This window comes from Salvia hispanica, chromosome 3, assembly GCF_029641045.1.
Source record: "Salvia hispanica isolate PSC_SH4W2 chromosome 3, Shi_PSC_v1, whole genome shotgun sequence".
In the NCBI taxonomy this organism is placed as follows: Eukaryota; Viridiplantae; Streptophyta; class Magnoliopsida; order Lamiales; family Lamiaceae; genus Salvia; species Salvia hispanica.
The window spans coordinates 27,283,384-27,307,561 of NC_142694.1; the positions used below are offsets into that span (position 1 = coordinate 27,283,384).

Sequence of the window (24,178 nt, forward strand, 5' to 3'; positions counted from 1 at the left end):
GTTTGTATAACAAAGATCTTCTTCTGTTTTAATTACTTTGTTCACCCTTCAATAATGTCTCATTTTTTACCAATCCAAATTTTAAAAAATTATTTGATTTTGTAAAAAATAATAAAATAGCTAGTTAAATATATAGATCATATTTTTATATATTGATTTATAATAGAATATGAGTAGAATAGGTCAGTGGAATGTGAAATCCACGTGCTAAAAATAATAAAAGAAATCATAGATTTATTAACATACGAATGAAAAAGAAATGAAACTAATGGCAGAAGAAGGAATATAATAGTTGCTTAAAATATCTTGTAAGGGATGCAAATCTACTACATGATTTAATTTAACTTTATGCAAGAATGTTTTTCTTATCAATTCATTTTCTGAACATAAAATTACAATATACAAGAGATGAAAAAGATCTCTAAATCCAGCCATATCATTCTCAAATTTGTGGCAATGAGATGGTTGAGTGCAGCATTTTCCTTCATGAGCTGTGTATCAGCTGCATCATAGCATGGCGAGGAAGGATGTCTGTGCGGGCCTTGCTCCGACTTTAAGCAGCTGTCCCGTGTAAATGATGCAGCTAAATTATAAGCTGGAAAGTTCCGGGGACGGTCATGATTAGACAAATACCACCAGCCAGCCATCCGAGCCATGATTGCAGGAAAAGCAGTCGGATGGATGATTTGTTGACCGGCTGGAGACTAGTAAATGCGTTTGAGGAGCTTAATGAGTTCGTAAGTTCTTGTATCTCTACCAGAGTAGAGGCACAGATCTAGAGAAGTTAATCCATCCTGAGCAAGAACGGAATTGGTGAAGAAAAATAAGATGCGTAAACAGAGCTGAACATATAACATTTACAAAAATGAAGTGTATTACACAGCCGATGACAAAAATAAGCACCTCGTGCCATCTCTCATAGGATACCAATAATCCATTTATCATTTCCTTCCAAGATCTTACCTTGTTCTTTAGAGATTTATCAGCGCCCTTGAGCAGCAAAAGCCTCAGTATATCTGTCCTACGGGATTGCACTGCTAAATGCAATGGTGTCCATCCGTCCTGTTAGTAATACGAGAAAGAGAAAAAGAAAAAGTTAAACTCAGGGTACCACATAAAAATGAGTCAAAATAGGTAGCTTACATTATCTTGAAGATTTATGTCAACATTGTACAATAACAAGATCTTTATCATCTGAGTAGAAGCTGCAAAGACAGCATAGTGCATTAAGGTAGCTCCATCCTGTTGTAGCAGAAAAATAACTCAGAAACAAAGTTAAAGCCAATAGTTCTTCACAGCTGTAATAGTGGTAAAAAGTAAAAACAAGGAGATAACATCTTAAAAATACAAATCCTTGGAACCGAAAAATGATAATAAAAAAAGCTGCTGGACTCCACGGTGAAGTTGATTACAGAGCTGAAGCATCTAGAAAATTGATACTGTAGTTGGTTTCTATTGCCAAATGTTGTCATGATCATGAATAAGTTAATTATGTTTCTCATGTTTCAATTATCATGTTTATTCAGAGGCAGAGGCAGGGCCTACAATGAACAATATGCAGTAGCATGACAGAGGAAGATCTTAATCAAAGTTTATGATCCTAACAGCAAAAGGTTTTTAACTTACATTGTCACGAACAAATGGATTTGCTGATTCCCTTAAAAGGAAGTTAAATATAGCCTGCTTCTTGGCAAGTATTGCTTTGTGAATTGCAGTCAAACCATTCTGTAGGAAAAGGGACCATAGCAACAAACTGGAATTAGCAGCCAGATTGAGATAATGCCACCCTTCCCGATAGATATTTTTACAAGGTATCCAGTAACATGAGAGTTCAGTCGCACTTTACCTTGTCTGTGGCATTAATATCAAGGTTGTGCTTTAACAAAGAATCAACAAGGTAAAATTCTCCAGCAGCAACAAGGGTATGCACAGGATGCCATTTTCCCTGAAAAAATACGTGGCACCCTGAATTAGCACACAGACATGCTAAAATAGCAATATCATTGTATCTTTACAGGTGAGAATCATTAGAAAGCAGAAACAGGAGAAATGTGACCATTGAAATGGTAGGGACGTCTCATAATATCCACATTTACACAACGTTACACTATTGGTCTCCAAACACAAAAGTCACAGGGGCATGAGATACTCACCGAGGTAGCAATTGCTACATCAGGAACCCGCCTATTCATCATTGCCTTCTCTTCTTGTGAGAATAATTTACGAGTGCCTTCAACAAAATTGCAATCTCAGGGAAATGAATATTGGAGATAAGAAAGAGCAAAGAGGCATGTAGATAGCGAGATAAGTACAATATAAGCACCAGATAATCCACCACAATTCCTAGGATGACAGTTATTGAGTGGCCAGTAGAATTATCTTAAGCAGTTGAAACTTGTATTTATCACAAGTCATAAGCCTCATAACATTACCATTCATGCAGACTGAGATTCATATTCAATATGTGACTGCTAATCTTGACAACAGCATGGATACCAAGGATTTCCAAATACTTCTGTTTATGCATCAAGGCTACTATCATACACTATGAAGCCAAGAAAAATAGATCACCTCGTCTCCTACACTTAATCTTTCGAGTTCTAAACAATCTCTCCTACCTCCCCTCCGTGGGAAGATTGTGCATGCAGGATACTGCCATACACTTCTCCGGGGCTTATAACATAGAAAAATCCCAAATTTTTTACCAAGATCGCCATATCCAAACAGATAAGATGACATAACTTCAATTACAGTTCCCAATTCTCAATTATCAAGTCTAAAGACCAAAACAAAAATGACATCACAAATGCACAAGATCAATTCCGTTCACAAAATCAATGTTTATGCGCTAATTCAACACGAAACCAAACAACAAGATGCAGCAAATATACCTTGAGATTTATTAACAGCACCGCTCTCATACTTGCCACTACTGAAAAACGCAGAAACATCCTCCAACCCTCCTCCATACACTGCCAGCCTCGGATTCCTCGGCGTCACTCTACCTCCACCAGCCTCTCCATTTGCCTCCTTCCGAGGCTCAATCTCCCTAAAATACTCCTTCTTGGGATTATCAAGCACCACGGGGCTCAGCTGCTTTATCTTCTCCTGCTTAATTTTCTCAAATTTCTCCAGCCTCGCTTGCTCAATTTTATCCTGCCCCTCCGAATTCAGAGGCATCAGAGCCTGCCTCCGCTTCATCACCCGCGTGCCGTACTCCAATTCCTGCGCCATCTTCCGCCGCTCCTTCTTTGAGATGTTCAATTCCTTCTGCACATCCAGCCACTCCTCCGGAATTAGGTTTTCCGCGGCGACATCCGCGTCTTTATTGGCAGTCGACGTAGTGGTGCGAGCGGCGGAGCGCCTAGAATTGGTGGTGTTTTCGATAAACGGGTCGTGGAAAATGCCCTCTTCGTAGACGAGGCAGTCACCGATGGCAGGTTCTTCGTCGTCTTCGTCTTCATCTTCATCCTGGTCTTGTGGGCGAGGTGGTGAAACGGAGGCGTAGAGAGGTTGGAAAGAGGAGTGGAGATGCTTGAGGGCGTGATTGTGGTTTGGTCTGTGAAATTGGATGGTGCGAGAGTGAGAAAGGGGAGAGATTGGAAGGAGAGGGAATAGTAGAGGAAGGTTTTGGGGATTTTGCTGAATTGTTGATATCCAGATTGCTGAGGACGCCATGGCAGTGTAGGTGTGCAGGGAGAGCCTGGAGAGGGGATGTGATTATGTATACATTTGTTATGAGGGATAGATTACATTAATGATATGTTCCATCACTTAATTTTTACTCTCCCCCATTAGCACCATTTAACTTATACAAGTTTTATTACTTTTATATACTTAATTTTATAATAAAATATAAGTAGAATTAGTTAATAATATAAGGGGTCTATTAGTAAAAATAGTACCATCAATTAATCAGTGTGGATCCCCTAATACTTCTCACACATCATCTCTTATTCTATTCTTCACAAACATAAAATATGATAGTAGGTCCATTATTCATGTTCATGAGAGATGGAGTAGAAGATAGTGTAGGAGAAGCATTAGGTGATCCACACTATCAATTAAGGGAGTAATTCATTGTTGGACATATTTACTTTGATCACATAAATACTTGTATAACTCAAGGAAGCAAGGTTTCAAAATCCTAAAATCGAGTGTCACGACTCACAGTTATTTTAAAAATGTTTGAAAGTTGGAGGCGAGCAAGAACAAGAGCGACTCTTATGACGTGATGGGGGAATAATCGTCACTGTTTCCGTCATAACCAATATTCTTTTATCAAAGCCAAATGGCTAATATTATCTTTTCTTATAGACAATATTATGCCGGCAATAATTTATACGGTCATGATTAGTGTGAGGACCTACCTTCACCTTTTTGCGCTTTCAATTACAAGCAAACATAATCGAATATGATCACTTTTCTTTTGTTACATATAAACACATTTCTTCTTTAAACTCGGTTTTTTTTTCTATAAAATAACCTTTTCTTTATAGTTAGAAATAAGAGAGCGAATATCATTTCTCTACTTATTTCCTTTTATTCAAACGATTACGGAATATGATAATTTTGAAGCGATCTGATCAAATGATCAATATGATTGAACTCTTGCATAATTTTATCACAATGATGAATCTATTCAATGTTTTTATTGGATAATTTTCTATTTCATCATCATCAGAAACAGTGCAAGGGGCTATTCTCATGTATTATTTGAGCCCAAAATAGTGCACACCGGAACTCCATCGTGCAAGAACCTCTAACATTGGAACATCGTACTAGAAATTGCTCAAATATTATGATATGTATAGTTCGCCTGGTTAGGGTTACCTTGGTTGCACCAATTTGAACTCGTTTATTTTTTTCATGGTATGAGAATCAATTTCATTCATAGAGACTATTGCATTTGATAGGAAAAATAGTGAATCTCCCTCATTCAGTTATATCACCGTGGTTCAAGCTATATAAAAAATGAATTAAAATTAAACCTAAGTCTAAAATATGAAAAAAAATCATACAAATGTACTCCCTCCGCCCTTCAAATATTGTCCTAGTTTGATCTGACACAAATTTTAAGAAATGTAATGTAATAAAAAATGAGTTAAAAAAATTAGTAGAATGTGAATCTAATTTTTATATGTTAATTTTATATGATCTACTAAAAAAAAATTGGTAAAAAGTGAAATGAAACAAATTTTATAAAATGGAACAACGATATTATTCAGCGTCTGTTTTAAGAAATGGAGTAGTAAATTGTCAGATCACCTTCGAGAGGGGCAAAAGTGTCAGTTCGTTGAGTAATTGATCTGGCAGGTAAGAAATTGGTCTGGCACTCGAAAACCGGAAGTGCAACTCGCCTATTTTAATTTTATAAATATAAATATATAATCAACAAAATTCATTCACGCAGACGAGCTCAAATTTAGCTTTCGGAATAAGCGACTGGGTTTAGGGTTCCGTCGTCTCTGCTCCGACTATGGTAAGATCGATTACTCTCTTTGTCTGAGATGTTAATTTCTATGAGGTTCATCTGTATGTACGTCACCTGGGTGAAAATCGTTGATTATAACATCAGAATTCCCTTCATTTTGCAGGCTGATTCTCCGAGAAAACGGTAATTTTATTCTCGAATCGTTGTTCCAATGTTATTTTTCATTACGCTGATACATTCATGCGCAATTGTGCTAGGGTTTCCGATCTATTAATTTGAGATTTGGGGGGGGGGGGGGTGCGGATTAGGGTTTCTATTTTAGAGAAGAAACTAGGATCGCAGATAGAGATAGATAAGCCTGATTGTGTTTTTGCTTATTGTTTGTATTTTTGCTATTTTCCTGGCAGTTTGGGTGCCAGTTTGGGTGCTTGTGCTATGTTTTCTGGGCTTGGTCTTTATTTGATTAAATTTGCATTTGATTTTCATATTATGCTAGTTTGGTTCGTGATCTGTGTTCTTTTGGTGTGTGTTAACTTCGTGGGTGTGTTTTTTGTTGTTTTTCAATCTCAATTGTAATTGTGTATTAATGTTGGTGCAGTTATTTGAATGTATGCTAATATCTGTGTAACATGTGGGCTGGCTTTGTCTGCTGTTATTTTGATACATTAAGAATTATGTATTAGAATATGATGTTATGTTTGCATTTACTTTTAGAAGCTTGGGACTTGGGAGTGATAATGAATATATTGCAATTTCTCTGTAGTTGCTGTATCTACATAGCAACATAGGCATGCCGAAGTTTCAGTTTGTTTGATTTTCACAATTGCTTAGCAATTTGGCATGTATTCTTTCGGCAGCCACAACATTATATGATTTCATTCTTGTGCCTTAGACCCAAGGTCATGTGAAGTAATTTTCATCATACTTAGTTTTAGGGTCCATGTTTATTGTCCTTCCCTTTTTTATTTGAGCTACACTTGAAGATAGCTTTCAGCTTTTGGGTTAAAGGTTCAGTAATCAAGTCTGATTTTTTTTTTTTTTGCAATCATGAGGATTTCCTTACTTTCTGATTTCTAATGGCATGGTTATCATGCTGTTTGTCTGGGAGCTAATATGTGTTTGGACAGGTTTTCTTTGCATTATCAGTGGTTGACACTTGGATTTTCAATTGTACTATGTTTAGGTATGTACGCTCTCCTTCTCCATGGGAAGAAAATTCGAGATCCAGGTCAAGATCTAGGTCCAAATCCAGATCTCGTTCTAGATCATGGTCAAGACCAAGGGAGAGATCTAGATCAAGGTCTAGGTCAAGAGGTCGTGGCACTGGCAGGTTAGTTTTGACGTCCTTTGTCTGCATACTTAGTCTGTTACCCTGTCGATATTCTTTATTATCTGTATTGATCTTTATGTCATGTAGGGAAGAAGTTGTTAATGATGGAACTACACTTTATGTTACTGGCCTATCTACACGGGTCACTGAGAAAGAACTTGAAGATCATTTCTCAAAGGAAGGAAAGGTTAGTGTTTGGATCTTTTGTTATATTTTGTTTCATTATTCTTTGAGTAAGTCACACACTATATTATGTAGTGTAGATCTAAGTTATGTTGAACGTATTGAGTATTGACTTCAGAACTTGTGATTTCTGAGTTGGTTTAAGTTTGAAATAATTTTTCAATCTCATACACTGCTTTTAAACTTATATCTGTGCTGCTGGCATTTATAATTTATTCTTCAGGTTAAGTCCGTCTTTTTGGTTGTGGAGCCTCGATCTCGTGTATCTCGTGGATTTGCTTTTGTCAATATGGTCACTTCAGATGATGCTAATCGCTGTATCAAACACCTCAATCAGTCAGTGCTTGAAGGCCGGTACATAACTGTAGAGAGGGTAAGCTACCTGTGTGATAGAATTTGGTATCTGATGACCTATTTGTCCGTAAATCAATCTCTTTGACCTGAAGGTTTTCTGGTTATATTCAGAAGATATTGCATCAGCTATGTTGGCAGAAATCAAAGATGATCAGTCCATCCATCGCAACAAGCTAAAACAACTAAATAGCATCTATATTGCCCCAACAACTTTACAACCTCAGCGAATACTCTACTCCCAATTAATCAAGCGAACCTCAGCGAATACTCAACTCCCAATTAATCAAGCGTTTTTGTCAACATTGTAATCAGGCTTTTATGGTATCCCATACCTGGCATTGATTTTTCCTTCCTTTATTTGATTGAGTAAAGCAAATGCCAAATATAATTTTCTAGTCAACTTGTCTTTGTGTGCATTATCCTTAGAAAAGATATAGGGAACATAAATTATATATTTTTTAAATAATGCTTTTGAAGTTGGAGATCCTTTTATTTATGCCTTGTACTGAGGAGCTCTACTTTCTCCTTATGAGCTGTAAACCCTGCTTCTATTAGCTTATATTTATCATTTTTCTTTAGTCACGGCGGAAACGTGCAAGGACTCCCACTCCTGGTCATTATCTTGGTCTGAAAAGTTCACGGGGTGATGGTGAGTAATTTGTTTCTCATTATTTAAGTGTTTTTTAATGTTGCATATCAAACTAATATATTGCTTTGATGGAAGGTTATGGTGATCGTGGAAGGTATCGTGGAGGATCCAGCCGCGAAGATTATGGCTACAGGAGGTCTCCTAGACGCTCGCCATACAGAGGTGGACGTGATTACTCTCCCAGAGGTGGACGTGATTACTCACCCAGACATTCTCCTTATGGTGGAAGTGGAAGATCAAGAAGGGAAAGGTCCAGGTCATACTCTCCTCCCCGACACAGTCCTGAAAGGAACTATGCACGTGGTTCTAGGTGAAATATGGCTTCACTGTTGCAGTTGTTTTACAAAATGTAGAACTATCCTTGAGACTTGTTTGAATCATATATTGATGCAACTATTGTCTGTTCACTGTTACGTTAAGTGTGATCAACTTGTTGTACTTTAGATGCCCCCTTAATATGTGCAAGCATTGCTGTTATGAGTGGATTATCATTACTGGTCTCTTTTGGCTTTTCATGCTTCTGAGAAAAACCTATTGGTCAATGATAATTCTTAAATGTAGGTTCCTGATCATGCTTTATTGTCTAATTTCTCGCATAAAAATGCTAGATCCATTTTATGTTTGTAGGTGCTGGTAGTTTCTAAGCATTTTATTTGCATAAGCGTTACATTATTATGGTTTGTTTAGTTTTGCAATGCCTCTGCATACACCATTTGCTTATAGTAGGTTACAGATGCGATATGATGTTAGAGAGTCTGGGTTAAATTGCTGAAGAGAGTTGTAGACTTGTCACCATACAAAGTTCAGTAAATGGTTTTTTAAGTAAAAGTCATGCCAGTAAACATTCAAGCCCATCCAAGCTGTTACTAACATAAGTTTCTTTGCGATTGAAATGTTGAGTACTTTGTTATATTAATACAACAAATTTTGGAATGAGCATCGCATGCTACAACTGCATAGCCAATATGTTTTCTCAGACGCCTACATAATTTGATTACAAACTGACGCATTTTCTACCCGTTTATGAACTAATTCATCAAAATTTATTCTTTCAGAATTCACAGCTCAAGTTGAAATCGTTCCACAAACTTATTCAAGACCCAACACCAAAGAATTAATTAAAACGCATGCATTTGAATATAAAACTTCGATTCTTTAAAATAAAGAATATGATTCCTTTCATCAGCTCAAATGGTGAAAGTTAAATGAAATCGTCTGTACAAAACTTTCGACAATTTTTCTGTAAAAGCTGTATGCCTGTATCTCAATTGGCCTACTCCGTAAACAGAGTATCCCATTTCTATTTCCGTTCTAACAGATATTTTAAAACATTTAATCAATATTTTATAGTACATAAAGAACACAAAGATATCTGATTTTAGTATTCCAGTAAGAATATGTAATATTTGGTCCGTGCTCTTCCATTCCATCATATATTTTCAAAAGTATTTCCATTCTCTCTATGCAAATGAGAATCTTGAGAAGAGAGACGGCGCAGATCGTGAAGAATCACTTGAAGGGCTAGGCGGAACTTCACTTGAAGCCCGGTAGGCTTGTTGGCACTTCTGTATCTGCAAATGCATTACAGACTTGTTAGTAAGTTGACAACTTTTTTAAGAGCAGTTTGAAGCAGATACTGAGTTTTCAACTGCAACAACTTGGTATCGAGGAGAAAATCCAACAGCCAGATTTGAAAAGTTCATATCTGCCTCTTGTCTGGCAGTTTTTTTTTTTTTCAAAAACCCTTCAGTTCTACTGAAGCAGAAACTAAACAAATAGATAAGACTGTCTGGAGCAGCTTGTAAACAGAGAAAGGTGCCGATAATTGTTAATAGCTTCGGAGGTGAAAACTAGTCTATCAAGTTTCAAGTTTTTGATTCATTCATCGATAGTCTATCAAGTTTGCATATTTTGTCAAGATCATAAGTCATAAGCAGCAAAATTCATTTAAGGAACTTCACATGGGCTGGGGAAATCTTTCCTGCATGAGACACAACCATAGTGCATTAGCAAGAAAAATAAGCTGTCTGCGGTCAACATGCTGCACGTATTTTTACACATGAAACTAGTGTAGGATATGAAGATAGACATCTTTTTCCACACAAGGATTATTTGCAACATTAGAGCGTGGAACAAGAGAAGGACAAAACAAACTCACCTCATCAGGGCTGAACTGAAGAAGCATTCCTACAACAGGTAGCAATCTCTCCACCTCACCTATCAATTGAATGGTCATGGAGCAGAGATTCAAATAATCAATATTGCATATAATTAGTGGATGTTCGGTTTGTTAGACAAAATAATTATGAGATGTAGTCTAGGATTAAGTTGTGAGATTATTTTAGTTGGAGGGGGATGTCTATGACTAATTATTACATGATTATCCATCTGCGATTGAGTTGTGAGATTCAATCTCATGAATCAAACACAATACTTACAATTATTTAATTCCAAGATATAATCTTGCAAACCGAACAACCACTTAGTGTACAAATGAATACATGTTCACCACCTTGTATGAGTATTTAAAAACATACAACTAAATAGCTTGAATGCTTGATGACTCAAATCAGCTTGATTTTTTTTATTCCTTTTCATTTCTTAATTGTCCATCAACGAGATAGCACCAGGGAAAACTAAATTGTTGTTCAAGTTAAAGCATGGAACCATAAAGCATTGAAACATGGGGGAGGCCTTGGGATGGGTAGTTGGTCGTGAAAGCGTAGGTACAATTGAAGATGAGAGCATACTGAAAGTCTGAAATACAAGATACCTGTCTCTAGAAGCTTTAAGATGACATTTTTAAGATATGTCAAATCCACTCCTTCCCTCTTCTGCATTCTTTCCATGTTCCTAAGTTCTTCTTTTAGCATGGCTTCCTGCAACATTATCATCAAGGTTGCAACAAATATCAATTTTCAAGTGTAAAGCAAATCTATTTATATTGTTTATAATGCTCAAGTAGCACAATATAGAGAGGGAATGCATAATTGCCTGAATGAGTATGCCTACACAAAATTACAGAGACCCTAAAGTCTAAATGTATATGCAATTAAAACTGTAATAAAAATATGAAAGTAAGTTGTGATCCACACTAGTCAAGATACATCTCCCTCCAAATTTGGGGTGTTCTAGCCCCTGTTTCTTTTCAAACTGAATTGCAACTTTAAGAATTTATATCAAACATTGGCATTCTGTGCACTTCCACGGTTTTCAAAAAACTGCAGCATGGCTGCAACTTATCAATGTTTTGGAGACAGTACACAGGACAGTTTTAAGGAGTGTGCCGGTGCCAAACAATTTCTATTTTCCACTGAAGTGAGGGAAAATGCTATTAGAGGAATTATAGTTGAATGCACTAGTGACTCAATTATTACACTTTTTTCTAACTTCCTGACAGATTTTATACCATAAAGAAGGTGGACATTGTCAGCTAACTTCCCCTTGGTGTAAGTTTATAGCTCACCAACCACCGCAAAGCACTGCAAGGCCCCAGAACATTTAATGATGACATTGACAGCATTGGGTAGTCCACTCTCAGAAGACTTAAATAATGATAGTAAAAGAGGGTCTGGTACGGCAATGAATGAGTTTTTAAGTCCACGAGGTCGAGGACCGCTGCTTAAGAATTTCTGACTAATACATTTAAATGGTTGGTTGCTTTGGGCATCTTTAAAGTTGCTAATTTCCCAAAGAATTAGAAGGGACTTGGGTAGAAATCTATCTCTACAATGAAAAAAGAAATTCATCATCTAAAAAGGAATACAACTTACACGTGCAAAGCATATTATTTCATCCCAAACTTACAACTTAAGCTTTTCAAATCGCCTGGACATCTAGAGACGGAAATTGAATAGTACATAGATAATCCATTAACCAGCTTCTACAAGTACAAATTCAAAAATTGCAGGAAGAAAGTTAATTTATCGGATTGAATCAACCCCAACCCATATTTGTGAGATATCAGCTAAAATGTTACTGATATACCAGTGAGAGTTTTTGATCATCTGATCCAAAATAATCAATTTGGGATGACAAGAAAGCAGCTAATGGTAGCAAAGATGGAAATGATTTCCACTCAGGAATGGGATTGTCTGATTTTCAGAAAAAGCTTCTTAGTTTAGTATTCAAGCTGTACAAACACTAGCAATATGAAATACCTGCTGCCGGTGAAGGCGATTTTCGTGCTCCAGCTCTTCAAGTTCCTCCTGCATATAAATAATCATAAATGTCAGTCAACAAGAAAATTTTTATTACAAACCAAATGCAAAACCTTGGAAACTTTTAAAACTGCAAAGCTGGCTATTTCAAGATATTCTACTACCTAGATAACAGTCCCACGTATAACGAAGCAGATTTGGATCTTATTTATTTGGACATATTAATAGGCATCAGTTCAGAAATGGTATTCAGGTTTAGAGTACGTTTATAACGGAGTTTTAAGCAAGGGATTGTTGTAAAAAAGATTTTAAAACATTCATTACCTGACTACTAGTCTATCAAAACTGCAGTTTTGTTCAAAGTCTTTTGCAATCGGTAACTGTAATGGCAATGCTTTTGAAACTCTTAAATTCAACTAGAAGGACAATAATTCTTCACTGACAACCCAAGAGAAAAACCCAAAGGAAGTCTATACTATTAGATTGTTGTGTTCAAGTGCACTTCAAGAGGAAACCATGTACACTTCTTCCTATATCTCTCTTATTGTTTTGTTTGCCTTTTGTTTTTAATGAACTATCCACTCCCACATTAAATAACTAGTTTCTGATGTCCACCCTCATCAATTTTTAACTACAAAAGAAACTCAAAAACTCGAATTTATGTTGGCACTTAGAAATTAGATTATTTCTACAAGACATACTTGAAGTGCGAGAATATGTCGTTGCGTTTGGGCAAGCTCATCTTCCCTTTGGGCTTGTTGTCTTGCCAAAATCTGAAAAATACAACTAAATAAAAAACTAGATACTATGCAATGTGCATGAAAAATATCCAACTCAAGCCTAATCTACAGAAATTTAGTGAAGCAAACTAAGCCAGTGCAATGGCAAGGCTTCAGCTGAAAGGAAAATTGTCTGAATCACCCAGTAAGAGAACATCAGTTATAGCAATGAGATTTGTTTCTTGATGTCAATCTCCTCATATAAAAATATCAGTAGTTTTAACTTGTATAACCAGGTACAGATATTGGCATCAGAAACCCTTTTCACTGAGTGATCAGATATTCCTGTTTACCTAGTGAGCATAAAGTCTCCTTTCAATAAATTTATGCCTCAACTATATGCAGATAAGATCTACTTCAATATGACAACATATCCAATTCAAGCAATCTTGCCCTTTCTCGACAGGCTACAACTATAATTTAGGGGTTATTGACATCATAAGAACGGAAAATATTCTTTCAGATGCATGCTAGGAAGAGATAGAAAATCTAATACGACATGTTTATATTTCAAACACATTGTAACTTCGTCAAGTTATTGAGAAAATTGCATACTAGGATCTGTTGATCTGCAGCTGAAGTACTAGAAGTTGAGGCTTCCTGTTTATGAAGAGCTGCATTAACAAGTTTCAAAGGATAATTAAAACTCAGGCAGCTTGTAAGCAGTAGACTTGCAATATTTTAATTTCTCTCAACATCTTTATGAGTTCAAAAACAATCCTTTTACCTGTATGGTCCTCGGAGTATTCAACCTGTAAAATAGTCAAGATGTGGTAAACATATCAGAGAACTTGCACATTAGGGTTATATATCTGGAGCATAAGTACTACAACGAATATAAAGACAGAAGCCTAAAGGAAAATCAAATTTGACTTGTAGGTAGGTATATAATTTGTGTAGAGGAGGGAGGGCCATACAGAAGGCCTTGAGTCCAGCAACTGACGGAGGTTCTCATTATCATCCAAAAGCCTAGAAATCTCTTTGTCCTTCTCCTCTATCATTTTATCAGCCAGATCATGAAAAGAACGTTGCTCCTCCTGACAAATATATAGATAAAGAATAAGTAAATGAAGCAAATACTCAGGTCAAAAGATCCATAGAATATCCACAACCTTCAGCTTTTTACATTGTAACTTCAGCTCATATACTTCTTTTTCCAAATTTTGAGTGGAACACTCTTCATTTTGCCTTTCCAGTGCCTCACATCTCACTGTAAAGTTAACATTCAAGTTAATCAACTGCAGTTCTGCAAAAAGAGTAAAGGAAATGTGCATATAAGCTGGAGGTAAAAAGATGATTGCACTACATCGCCATGTTTCTTCCACATTTTGGAGGCTGCTATCCCATGCTTCTTTCTCAGATTGATGTTTAGAAAGAGTAGAGTCAAACTTCAATTGCAAGCTCTTAATCTGTTGCTCTGCTATGCTGAGAGCTTCATCTCTAAGGATGCAAGTAAAGTTAGAGCATTCAGAATTTGTAAGTTATCGATTGAAAACAGATTCCTCTGCCATCGAGCTACTTGGATTTTAATACCGAACTTGCATATGATAAACAAATCACGATACATATCAATCAGTTACATTTTAACGGGGAACCTGCCTACTTGCGTGCACACATGTGTGCAACGTCCATAGACAGAGGAACAAGACAAATTGACAAGTATTTCCAAATACACATGTATGAAACATAGACATCCTGGCAGAGCATTGTCTTATTAATGTAAGACCCAAAGGACTGGGTATGGAACATAGAATTTACTCCCTTCTCCGCGAATGGGACTCCCATTTTGCCATTTTGGTTCGTCCGTGAATAGGAGTCCCGATTCATTATTTCTATAAATGGTGAAAGGTTCCACCAACTCATTCCACTCATATATCATTTAAAACTAATATATATAAGTGGGGTCCAAATTCCACTAACTATCTTTCACCCACTTTTCTTAACATTTCTTAAAACCCGTGCCGGAAAGAAATGGGACTCCTATTCATGGACGGAGGGAGTATTATTTAGCACCTACATTCTAACTTAATTTGCTTTATGATGAAATTTAGAGGTCGGAATAATTGTACAATGAAAAGGAAAAAGAGAAAGTAGCAGAGTAATCGTTTATAAAATTGCAAGGAAACATAATCTTTTGTAGAATCATAAATTGTCAAAAAAAATATAAGCCAGAGGTGTACATACAATGATTGGAATTATCATTTATTTTAATTACCTTTCAGCTTTTCCAGGTCCCAGCCTTATTGCAGATATCTAACCCAAGATTCTGTCAATATTTTGCATCCAACTTTTGCAAACATATAAATTATACAGTTGCCACTGGGACTGTCTTAGCATGTCTCAGTGAGTTGTAATTTCAACCTTAGTTAAGCTGTCTTAGCAAGTATATATCTCCAAACATAGGATATAATTACGACCTTTGCTTCAGCTAATAACATGTAGACTAGACAATAAATTTAGGTTGATCGCAGCAAGTGGTGAACTCCTTCCCTCCTCTCTTGTATCCCACACCAACATCCTACATACCCCCTTGCGGCATTGTTGCCAACACAGAATCTCCTCCCTACCGACTCCCCCTTCTTACTCCTTGTCTTTTTTGCCATTCACATCAGGCACTAGCTACAGGTGGCCTCCTTCTAGTGCCAATTTTTTCAGTCCCAAGAAAAACCTTTTGCTACCACCAAAAATCCCTTTAGTTTCTAAGACATCTTATACTTATGCATGTTATCTAAGGTTTGCTCCCTAAATTAATTATAAAGACAAGCAGGCTCTGTGTAAAATATTTCTGAGAGATAGTGTGAAATAATATAATGCATTTTAGTTCAATGAACAGAAGGCGCAAAACCCTAAACCCTAAACCCAAGCTGTACCCAATCCATATTAGGCACTTTATACCTTTGTTGATTTAGGTCTGCCTATGAAAAAATTCTTTGCCTGAGAGTAACTCATCTAATGTAAATTACTATAACTCAACTTTACTGAACTGATCAATTCAATGTCTGATCTGACACCTTGTCCTACATTTCTGGTTCACTCATAAATTTCCGAAGGGCATCGGTTTTTGTATATCCTAAACCCTAAACCCTAAACCACTGTCTTACAAAATGAAAGAAAAATAAACTAATAATTTCCAGCCTTTTGTATATCCTACTTCATCACACTGCAAATTGTTTACCGAATATCTATTTCTTGTTGGACTATATGTAACTCTTCTGAAGTTTAATTGGCATATCAAGAAGAATTGGTACCTGGTGAAAATCTCCTTATCCAAATTTTTCTGAACATCTTTAAGGTCCTGGAGAGCTTTATCCTTTTCTGAATTTACCAATAGTATTTCTTTTTCAGCATCCTGAGGTACAACAAAATCAGGAATAATGAGGAGCAAGATACAAATATGGGCTCAAGGATTTTTATGTCTTCCCAGAAAATCTGGAACAGTGGCTGGTTTAACCTTCAGAGCTTCCTCAAGAGCTTTGACTTGATCATTGTCCCTTGCAGAAGCTAATTCAGCATCTTTTTTCTGAAGCAACGCATGAGCTCGAACTTTGTAAGAAGAAAATTCCCTTTCAATGCGATTTATCTGTAATTTGTAACCATCAGCAAGATGAAAATTTGAATCGCTTCCAAATGCAACACAGGAAAAGATCCAATAAGCAGTCAGAAAGCAATAAGGACACTTAATCTTCTGATAAAAGTTAACAGATCTCATATGTGAAAGGAAAAAATTATTATTAAAAATTATCAATTTCAAGCTAAAAGTGCAAATGGATTTGATTTTTCCTTGCATTTCCCATGAAAAACACTCTTTTGGAAAATTAATTACCAGAATGTTAAAAGTTGACCAGCAAGAGACAAAATTAGCAATTTCTCTTAAAAAAGGAGGCAAAAAGAAATTTAAGAAAAACCTTTTCATTGGCTTCCATCAGCTCAGAATCTTTGTTATTCAGCAGCTGATTTTGCACAGAGAGTTCCGACTCCAATTGACCTGATAAAGAGAAATGAGAATAGAATTCCATGTCTTAAGCAAAAAAGAAATGTTAAAGTAACATAAAATACTTCTCAATTTTGCTGCTTCAACTTCAGCATGTATTCTGTTACTCTCAGAAATCTCCAGCTTTGATTTCAAGGACTGCAATGTAGTTTCCAGGACCCCTTTTTCTTTCTCCTGGATGACAACAAACATTATATTCAGAGATTTATGCAATGTTGAAAGTCTCAACTTTCTAGTAACTTGCTTGATTCGTTACATCCACAAAATCAGAAAACTAAAGAACTGTAATACATGTTCATTTTTCAGATGATTGAGCTCTCCTTTCAAAGTCTCCATGGCAGCTCTAAGTCGTGCAGCTTCACCACTTGAAGCTGCATCCATCTCTGCAATCTTGGTGTCTTTTTCCAGAATTAAAGCCTGAAAATAGATAGGTACACGATCCTTATTAACTACACATTACATAAACTCCAAAATGCCACTCTCTTACTTGTGAAGTAGGATAAAAATATGATATTTACTAATCATACAGTATACATGGAACATAAAATAAAGATAATAAAGATCAATCACTGGTGCTCAAAATTTGAGAAAACAAACTAAAGAATAATGAGGGAAAGTACCCGCAGAGATGAAATTGTCTCAGTTGCTCGGCTTCTCTCTGCTAAAACCTCAGCAATTTGGGCTTCCAAATTCTCTACTTGCTGAGAAAGAGAATATTCGAACAAGATATTAAAATCTCAAGCTGGTAAGATGCACTTAGAAGTAAGGTCAGAAGAAAGAACCCTTCATGTATTGCAAGGGTTTGCCTGATGTCTGCATGAATTTCACCTTTTGATGCTTTAGGGAGAGTTCTGTAAGTGAAGCTTGCCGCTTTTCGTCAGCCAACGCGAGTAACCCCTGCAGGTCTTCCAGCATCTGCAAAAATTCAAGCACGTATTCTAAGTAAAGTGAAGTGAGTGTTTCATGCAAGACCAGTGACCATGCAATTCTAATGGACGGACATGGAGACCGTAGCATTGAAAAAAAAGGTTTTAAAACTGCTGAACAGGACAACATGAGCAATATGAAATTTCATAGTAGTAAATATTGATACGTCTTCACATCTAGAAGCTGATTTCCAGAATGTATTCTTTATGGAGCAAATATTCAAAGTTCACTTTTTTATCAACATTGAAAATTGTTTCGATAAGTTTGACTATTATGTACCATGATATGTTAATAGTTGTGTCACTTATATGAAGTCAATTACGCACCTGCCTTTCTTGAGCCACATAATAAAACCAACTAAATTATATAAATACCCAGAACATAAGATAAACATTTGATATTAATGGCTATATGGAAATTCTTAGTGTATTATTGTCAAACTGATGAGTAATTTCCGACGTATTAAGCATCACTCGTCCATCCAACTTTCAAGATTACATAACCTTCTGAAATTTCAGAACATCAACAAATTATTAGCGTGAAGATAATGCCAATATATTCGGCCAGTAACAAGATTTATCATCACTATAAGAATATCACTCTGTTCCTCTCTTAAATGACTTTATAAACATAGTTATTGTCTTGGTGCAGTGAAAGTCTTTTTTGCACTGTTAGTTATCCCAACATGGTATCAGCTATAACAAATTCAAGCAAAAAATAATTAGCAGAAGTCACAGTTTAGTACAAATATAACAACATATAACTACAACCATGCTACTCCATTTTAAAAGCAGGCTTATCATAAATACCTTCCAGGCAACTCACAGTCAGTTTTAAAACATAAAACATGCAAAAAATACGAGGACATCTCAAACAATATAAGCTAAACGAAAATGCAAAATGGATGGAAAACAGATTTCTTTATTTCCTAATAAAAGAACAACTTTGTAAAACACCATAAAGTAGGAGCAGGCTGCATCTAAAGTGTAGACCGATACATCTGCTAATATCTTGATTAAGCATCATAATAAAGCCAAGTATGGTGTCACTTAAGATGCACGGTAAAAAAGCATAAAGTAGATACAGATGCAGGGGAGGGACACACACAAATACAGGCAGTAGACATGCAGAATTGACAAACTCTATGACAGTTGTATAAGAGAAAGAAACACTGGCAGCCTTGAGATTCTAAACCTGAAGCAGGCATACCTACAGTCAGCCTAATTGGAGTTATTTATAGGTAAGGAAGTTGAAACATTGCAATCAAATAACATTAATCAAACAAAGTATTTACACAATAACTTCATAAAAACTTGCTTACTACACAACAAGCCTGATGATACAATGTGTACAGTATATCATTGTTATCAGATAAGGAACAGTTGCTGTTTATACATGGAACCGGGTTATGATAACAGAAAACAAGTAAAACACAAGCGACAGAAAGTGTGTTCATTATAAATTCATACCTCAGATAGTGATCACAACAGATGGATATATTTTCAAATGTCATCTTACTATAGAAAACGGCGTACCTGTTCTTTTTCCCCAAGTGTTTGTTGCATTGCCTCCAAAGCACTCTCTTTCGGAATCAAAGAATGACGTAATTCTTCAAGGCTATCCCGGAGTCTGCATAAGAGAATATTGCGAAATTATTTCTACAAAAAAAACTAAGTACTCCCTCTGTTCCATAGTAGTGGAGGCATTTCTTACTGGTACGAAGATTAAGAAAAAAGTGTGTAATGTATTAAATAAAAAGATAATAAAGTAGGAGAGGAAAAAGTAGAGATGATAGAGTAAGAGAGAGGGAGAAGTAAGAGTGTGAAAATATGTTAACTCTCTCTGTCCCATAAAAGTTGAGTCACTTCATTTTTTGCACTCGTTTTGAAAAAGTCGTAATAAATAGTTAGAATGGATAAATAGTAAAGTAAAATCGAGAATAACGAAGATAAGAGTCTTCTCTACATTATTTTCAAATTAACTTTACTATTTATCCACTTTAACTATTTATTACGATTTTTTCAAAACGAGTGCACAGAATGAAATGACTCAACTTTTATGGGCCAGAGGGAGTACTTTTTACTAAAAAAGGAAATGACTCTACTACTATCGAATGGAGGGAGTAGTATATAAGCACTCATTAAGTTGAAACAAAGAAATTTTAGTCCTAAAGTATGCATAACTGAAGAGGTCAAACCTAAACGGTCTCAATTAACTAAATCACAGTTTATCAGGCTAATATGCTCTATGACTTGATGAAGGATACACAACTTTAATTCAGTATCAAAAGGAGTACTCCTATAACTTTAAATGGAAAGGAAATAGCCTTTAGATTTCTAGTAGAGGGATATCATATTTCCACCATTCCATGTAAAAGTACACACTTCTTGCTCTGTGCAGAAAGCATAGTGCGACTGGCAAAAGTGAAAAGGTGTGGCGTGAATTAGTTCCAATTTTGGAATTGCAACCATTACTAGAAGTAGCATATCATGTTCTTGAATTATAATGAGTGATCATTTGAAGATAGCAGGAGTAGAGGATGTGTTATGCAAAAAGAAATCCTAACACATGGAGACCATACTTGTTGTTTGCACTTCGCAATTGCTGCCTCTCTCCATCCATTGCTTTCAGTGCTTCATTAGCATGTTGTTGTTTCCGCTCCAACTCCTGCTTGATTGATGACAACTGGGACGACGCCATATCAGCTTTCTCCCTAACTTCACGGAACTGGACCTCAAGGTCATCTTTTTCCTGAGAGCACAACCCGGTTATCAATCATCAATTCAACCATAAAAGTGAAAACCATTTTAGCAAGCATGGAAATATGCTTGTCGGCTAAATACATACTCCTATTTCAAACGGTTATAGGAATATATAGATCAACTCACTGACTCACACAACAAACATCATCAGTGGTTCTACATTTCTTCTTTGACTTGCGTAATCGGTTTTGTACAATATAACCACAGGAAAATAACATGCAATTGCAGCATAACAGGGAGCAGATCTCCTTCCTTAAAACAGTAGAAACAATTCACAAAAATATCACTCAAGTCAATTACTTGCCCACCAGACAGCTTCATTTACATTTTACACCAACCACAGAACCAGCCTGCCATCTTACATCCAACAACATATAATTTTAAGGTTTTCCCCTACCAAAGATGCTTTGCCAAAACTCACTCTCAGAGAGTTCTTTGATCTAATATATAGAAAAATATTGTAGATGTCTCTCACTATGAAACAATAAGTGATGCCATGAGAAAATCCATATTAACAGAAAATGTTAACCATGGAGGAAAATTCACAGCATAAAACATGATATGGTCCTAGTTGGGCGATGGGGAGCACATCCCAAGGATCCATTTTTCCAGCACGTCGGACGGCAAGAAGGCTGACTCCTAGAGCAAAACACCCAACTATGCAGGTTGGAATTTAAACAAACACCTTGTATGTGAACCTTTCCTCGGAACAGTTGGAGAACAATGGATATTAGAACTTGGAACCTCGAACACTTGGACAGGAACAACAGAGAATCTGAAGCTCTTTGTTTGGGATCTCCAAACAGCAACACTCCTCTTCGAGCGAGTTGGAATGTGATGGATAGGGATGATGACCTGTGCGTTGGATATTTGTTAACACACCATGCGACTGTGACCTTGCCCCAACACCTTGTGATCAATATGGCTGACTTGTGATCAGCTAGGAATGAGCGAACTTCAGCAACATTCGTAATTTACCCTCAACATGTTGAACGTCAAAATTGAGTTGTAGACAAGGGAATGTTTAATTCCAGAAACGAAAAATGGGAGTTCGTTTGTAAGTTGATAATTTATTGTGAAACGATACGTTGCTACGCGATTCATAATAAAAAGATTCAAGAGTTACTTTTTAACTTGTAAATGTTTTAGTGACTCAAGGGTGATGATTAAGAAGTGAGTGCAATAGAGCAGCTGCAGATTAAGAACGAAATCGTGGCTGTTGATTAAGAAGTGAGTGCAATAGAGCCTAGCGGAGAGTAAGGGTGAGGGACCAAGGGAGAAATGTTCTCAAGCCAGTTATTTATAACTATATTTGCTCACTGTTCTGAACTCTGCAATGGAAAATGACCTCAAGCTACTCTATGACTATTTCAGAGATGTGCCATCAGTCATTTTCTTCAGGATAATAATATGAGTATATAACATTTAAGAAAAATGAGATAATAATGCTTTCAGGTTGGCAGTCAGGAATGATACAATAGTTATGATGTCTCCAATCAATCTGACCAAAAGAGAGAGAATGACACAGAAAATGAATCACGGCAGCCAGGAAAAGAAGAGTTGAACAAAAATTCAGGCGTGTACCTTTTGCACCTCCTGAATACGTTGTTTGGCTCTTTTGTGAAGCCTGTTGAACTTAGTGTCAAGTTCAGAATACTTCTCATCTCGCTCCTTGATTTCTTGATCCATCTTCTTTTGAGCTATGGCAGAGTAATAAAACGTAAAATTTGCTTAAGTCTACATGATAAAAGTATAAACAAATCCAAAAGTATAGAAGAACAAACCCTATGCATAGGTGCCGACAAAAAGATACTATCAGGTTTCAGATAAGTTGGGCTAAAGATCGTATTGAAACTAAATAATATAAACCTTCATCAAATTTAGCAGCAAGCTCTTGTGCTCTCGTATCTGCCTCCAAGTGTGCAGCTCTTAGATGCTTCATAGCCTCCTCGGCAGCATATCGTGTCTGCCTTTCTTCAAGAAGTTGTCTCTTCAGTGACTCAATTTCTCCACTAAGATCTGTGAGATCATCCCCGAGATCTTTTGAGTCAGGTTGATCAGAATCATTATCCCCAGCCTGTAAGCTACGCTCTAGGTCAGGCGGATCAGAATCATCATTCCGTTCCTGTACTTCTTGTGGGTCAGGCTGAACAGAATCATCATTCTCAGCCTGCAGATCAGATCCAGGACGGGTCTTTAAACCCTCATCCTGAGTCATCATATATTCATGTTGAACCATCTGTACAAGATCGTCATGGTATCCATTCTCATTCGCAAGATTACTATCCAGTTGCTCCTCAGTTTCGTGCTCTGCAACATCCGGCGCATGATTTTCCGGCTCTTCTTGGGACATGCTTGCAGATTCAGTTATGACCTTATTCTTTCTTCATCTTCAGATGTAATTCTAAATGAGCTGCCCCACCAAAAGCTGAACAATAAATTAAATCAATCACAAGCACACACTATAATTCATCAATAGAGTCACTGCACTGCTGCCGTCGCATAAATCGACTATCAAGCTTTGTAATTGTTCAGGGAGGGTATTTTGGTAAATGTCATAAGATCTGCATTCTCAATTTCTCAGATGTAGATAGGTATGATCGGTGCAAACTGCAAACGGTCTCGGCTCAGATCCGGTTCAAAATGGGAACCGTTGGCTGGCGGTTAAACGAAATTTCGGTTCATCGAGCTGATTACGATTCCGGTTAGGTTTCTGAAACAGGTATAGTATTTCATTTTTTTTTTCAAATTAATTTGAAAGGTGAAACTGAGGGCATCTACAGTGCGGCTCAACCGCAATGAGCTCGCATTGCAGGTCGAACGGCTCTTGGAGAGCTCGTGAGCTAGCATGCAACGCTCCCCCTAACGTGGCGCGATATGGTGTGGACGGTTTTGTCTACTCGAATGAGCGTCGTATTTTGATCATTTTAATTTATTTTTTTAAAATGAAAATAAAGTGAACTACCTCAAAAGTCCCTAACGTTTCCAGTCGTGACACTGAAGGTCCCTAAGAAAAAAAATATTATCTTCGGATGTCTCTAACCTTAAATATAATCACGTATCTTGTTTTTGTAGCCAATTTTCGGAACAAAATACCCAAATTCCTTGAAGGGCATTTCAGACATATTACCCTCGACCTGCCGACCTAGTCTGCCAACACCTACACAATTTGTAGACCTTACCCAAATACTTTTGTCAAATCATAGTTGAAATTTCTCACTCTGTGTATGTATCTCTATTTTAAGGGTTTGAAATTTGAAATTAATTTCTCTTCTCTCACTTGAATTCATCCTCTCATTTTCTTTCGTTTAATGAGTGTGGTCCGTATCATTCATATACACATTCGATCATCCTATAGCTGAGTTTGACATCACAATTTGGGTAACTTGCACTCTGACCGGTAAGGTGAATTCAGGTCGATTTTGCAGCTGAATTTGGGTCAATTTTGCACCTGATTTTGGGTGGGTGGATTTTGCAGCTGAATTTGGTTGTATACAATTTTGGGTTTATGCGTGTTAGGCTTGTCGTGCAATTTTTTGGGGATTTCTTTTCAAAATAATGGCGTATAAGTTTTTAATATGTGTTAATTTTTAATTTGTAATTCGGGTG

The 24,178-nt window shown here is 36.6% G+C and overlaps 3 protein-coding genes across 5 annotated transcripts; 1 reads left to right on the forward strand and 2 right to left on the reverse strand.

Annotated features, from left to right (window-relative positions):
- Positions 1-281: 281 nt before the first annotated feature.
- Positions 282-3,744, reverse strand: AKRP (ankyrin repeat protein). The gene is made up of 7 exons (XM_048118878.2): positions 2,892-3,744; positions 2,154-2,230; positions 1,847-1,945; positions 1,627-1,725; positions 1,144-1,242; positions 964-1,062; positions 282-794 (listed from the first exon to the last, which is right to left on the reverse strand). The coding sequence occupies exons 1-7, from the start codon at positions 3,676-3,678 to the stop codon at positions 705-707; spliced, it is 1,350 nt and encodes a 449-aa protein (XP_047974835.1). The 5' UTR covers positions 3,679-3,744; the 3' UTR covers positions 282-704.
- Positions 3,745-5,369: 1,625 nt separating this feature from the next.
- LOC125215640 (RNA-binding (RRM/RBD/RNP motifs) family protein) lies at positions 5,370-8,441 on the forward strand. 2 transcript variants are annotated; one of them, XR_007175292.2, is made up of 8 exons: positions 5,370-5,482; positions 5,598-5,617; positions 6,618-6,764; positions 6,852-6,951; positions 7,171-7,320; positions 7,394-7,622; positions 7,881-7,950; positions 8,026-8,080. XR_007175292.2 is itself a non-coding variant. In XM_048117122.1 (7 exons), exons 1-7 carry the CDS (start codon positions 5,480-5,482, stop codon positions 8,262-8,264), a joined length of 729 nt encoding a protein of 242 aa, XP_047973079.1. In that variant the 5' UTR covers positions 5,370-5,479; the 3' UTR covers positions 8,265-8,441. The 2 variants fall into 2 exon arrangements, 1 of the variants encoding a protein (XP_047973079.1); XM_048117122.1 differs by lacking the exon at positions 7,394-7,622 and having other exon boundaries at positions 8,026-8,441.
- Positions 8,442-9,101: 660 nt separating this feature from the next.
- Positions 9,102-23,058, reverse strand: ATGRIP (Golgi-localized GRIP domain-containing protein). Of its 2 annotated transcripts, XM_048113918.2 has the most exons (21): positions 22,439-23,058; positions 22,154-22,269; positions 20,389-20,558; positions 19,343-19,436; positions 17,709-17,795; positions 17,501-17,581; positions 17,172-17,297; positions 16,946-17,054; positions 16,795-16,874; positions 16,341-16,469; positions 16,138-16,238; positions 14,196-14,329; positions 14,002-14,099; positions 13,807-13,926; positions 13,617-13,641; positions 13,445-13,503; positions 12,812-12,883; positions 12,111-12,158; positions 10,724-10,829; positions 10,109-10,167; positions 9,102-9,521 (listed from the first exon to the last, which is right to left on the reverse strand). In XM_048113918.2, exons 1-21 carry the CDS (start codon positions 22,920-22,922, stop codon positions 9,411-9,413), a joined length of 2,409 nt encoding a protein of 802 aa, XP_047969875.1. In that variant the 5' UTR covers positions 22,923-23,058; the 3' UTR covers positions 9,102-9,410. The 2 variants fall into 2 exon arrangements, with proteins under 2 accessions (XP_047969875.1, XP_047969876.1); XM_048113919.2 differs by lacking the exons at positions 9,102-9,521; positions 10,109-10,167 and adding an exon at positions 11,360-11,432.
- Between the last annotated feature and the right edge of the window lie 1,120 nt (positions 23,059-24,178).

Excerpts from the sequence above, each read along its gene's own strand:
- LOC125215640 (XM_048117122.1), top strand. Across the intron at positions 6,952-7,170 it reads ATTTCTCAAAGGAAGGAAAG|GTTAAGTCCGTCTTTTTGGT; the intron begins GTTAGTGTTTGG and ends TTTATTCTTCAG. Across the intron at positions 7,951-8,025 it reads GAAAAGTTCACGGGGTGATG|GTTATGGTGATCGTGGAAGG; the intron begins GTGAGTAATTTG and ends CTTTGATGGAAG.
- AKRP (XM_048118878.2), bottom strand. The coding sequence starts at position 3,678 with ATGGCGTCCTCAGCAATCTGGATATCAACAATTCAGCAAAATCCCCAA. Across the intron at positions 2,231-2,891 it reads TGCTGTTAATAAATCTCAAG|GCACTCGTAAATTATTCTCA; the intron begins GTATATTTGCTG and ends ATTTTGTTGAAG. Across the intron at positions 1,946-2,153 it reads ATGTAGCAATTGCTACCTCG|GGAAAATGGCATCCTGTGCA; the intron begins GTGAGTATCTCA and ends GTATTTTTTCAG.
- ATGRIP (XM_048113918.2), bottom strand. The coding sequence starts at position 22,922 with ATGTCCCAAGAAGAGCCGGAAAATCATGCGCCGGATGTTGCAGAGCAC. Across the intron at positions 17,796-19,342 it reads CACTTGGGGAAAAAGAACAG|ATGCTGGAAGACCTGCAGGG; the intron begins GTACGCCGTTTT and ends GAATTTTTGCAG. Across the intron at positions 12,884-13,444 it reads CTGCAGATCAACAGATCCTA|ATTTTGGCAAGACAACAAGC; the intron begins GTATGCAATTTT and ends TGTATTTTTCAG.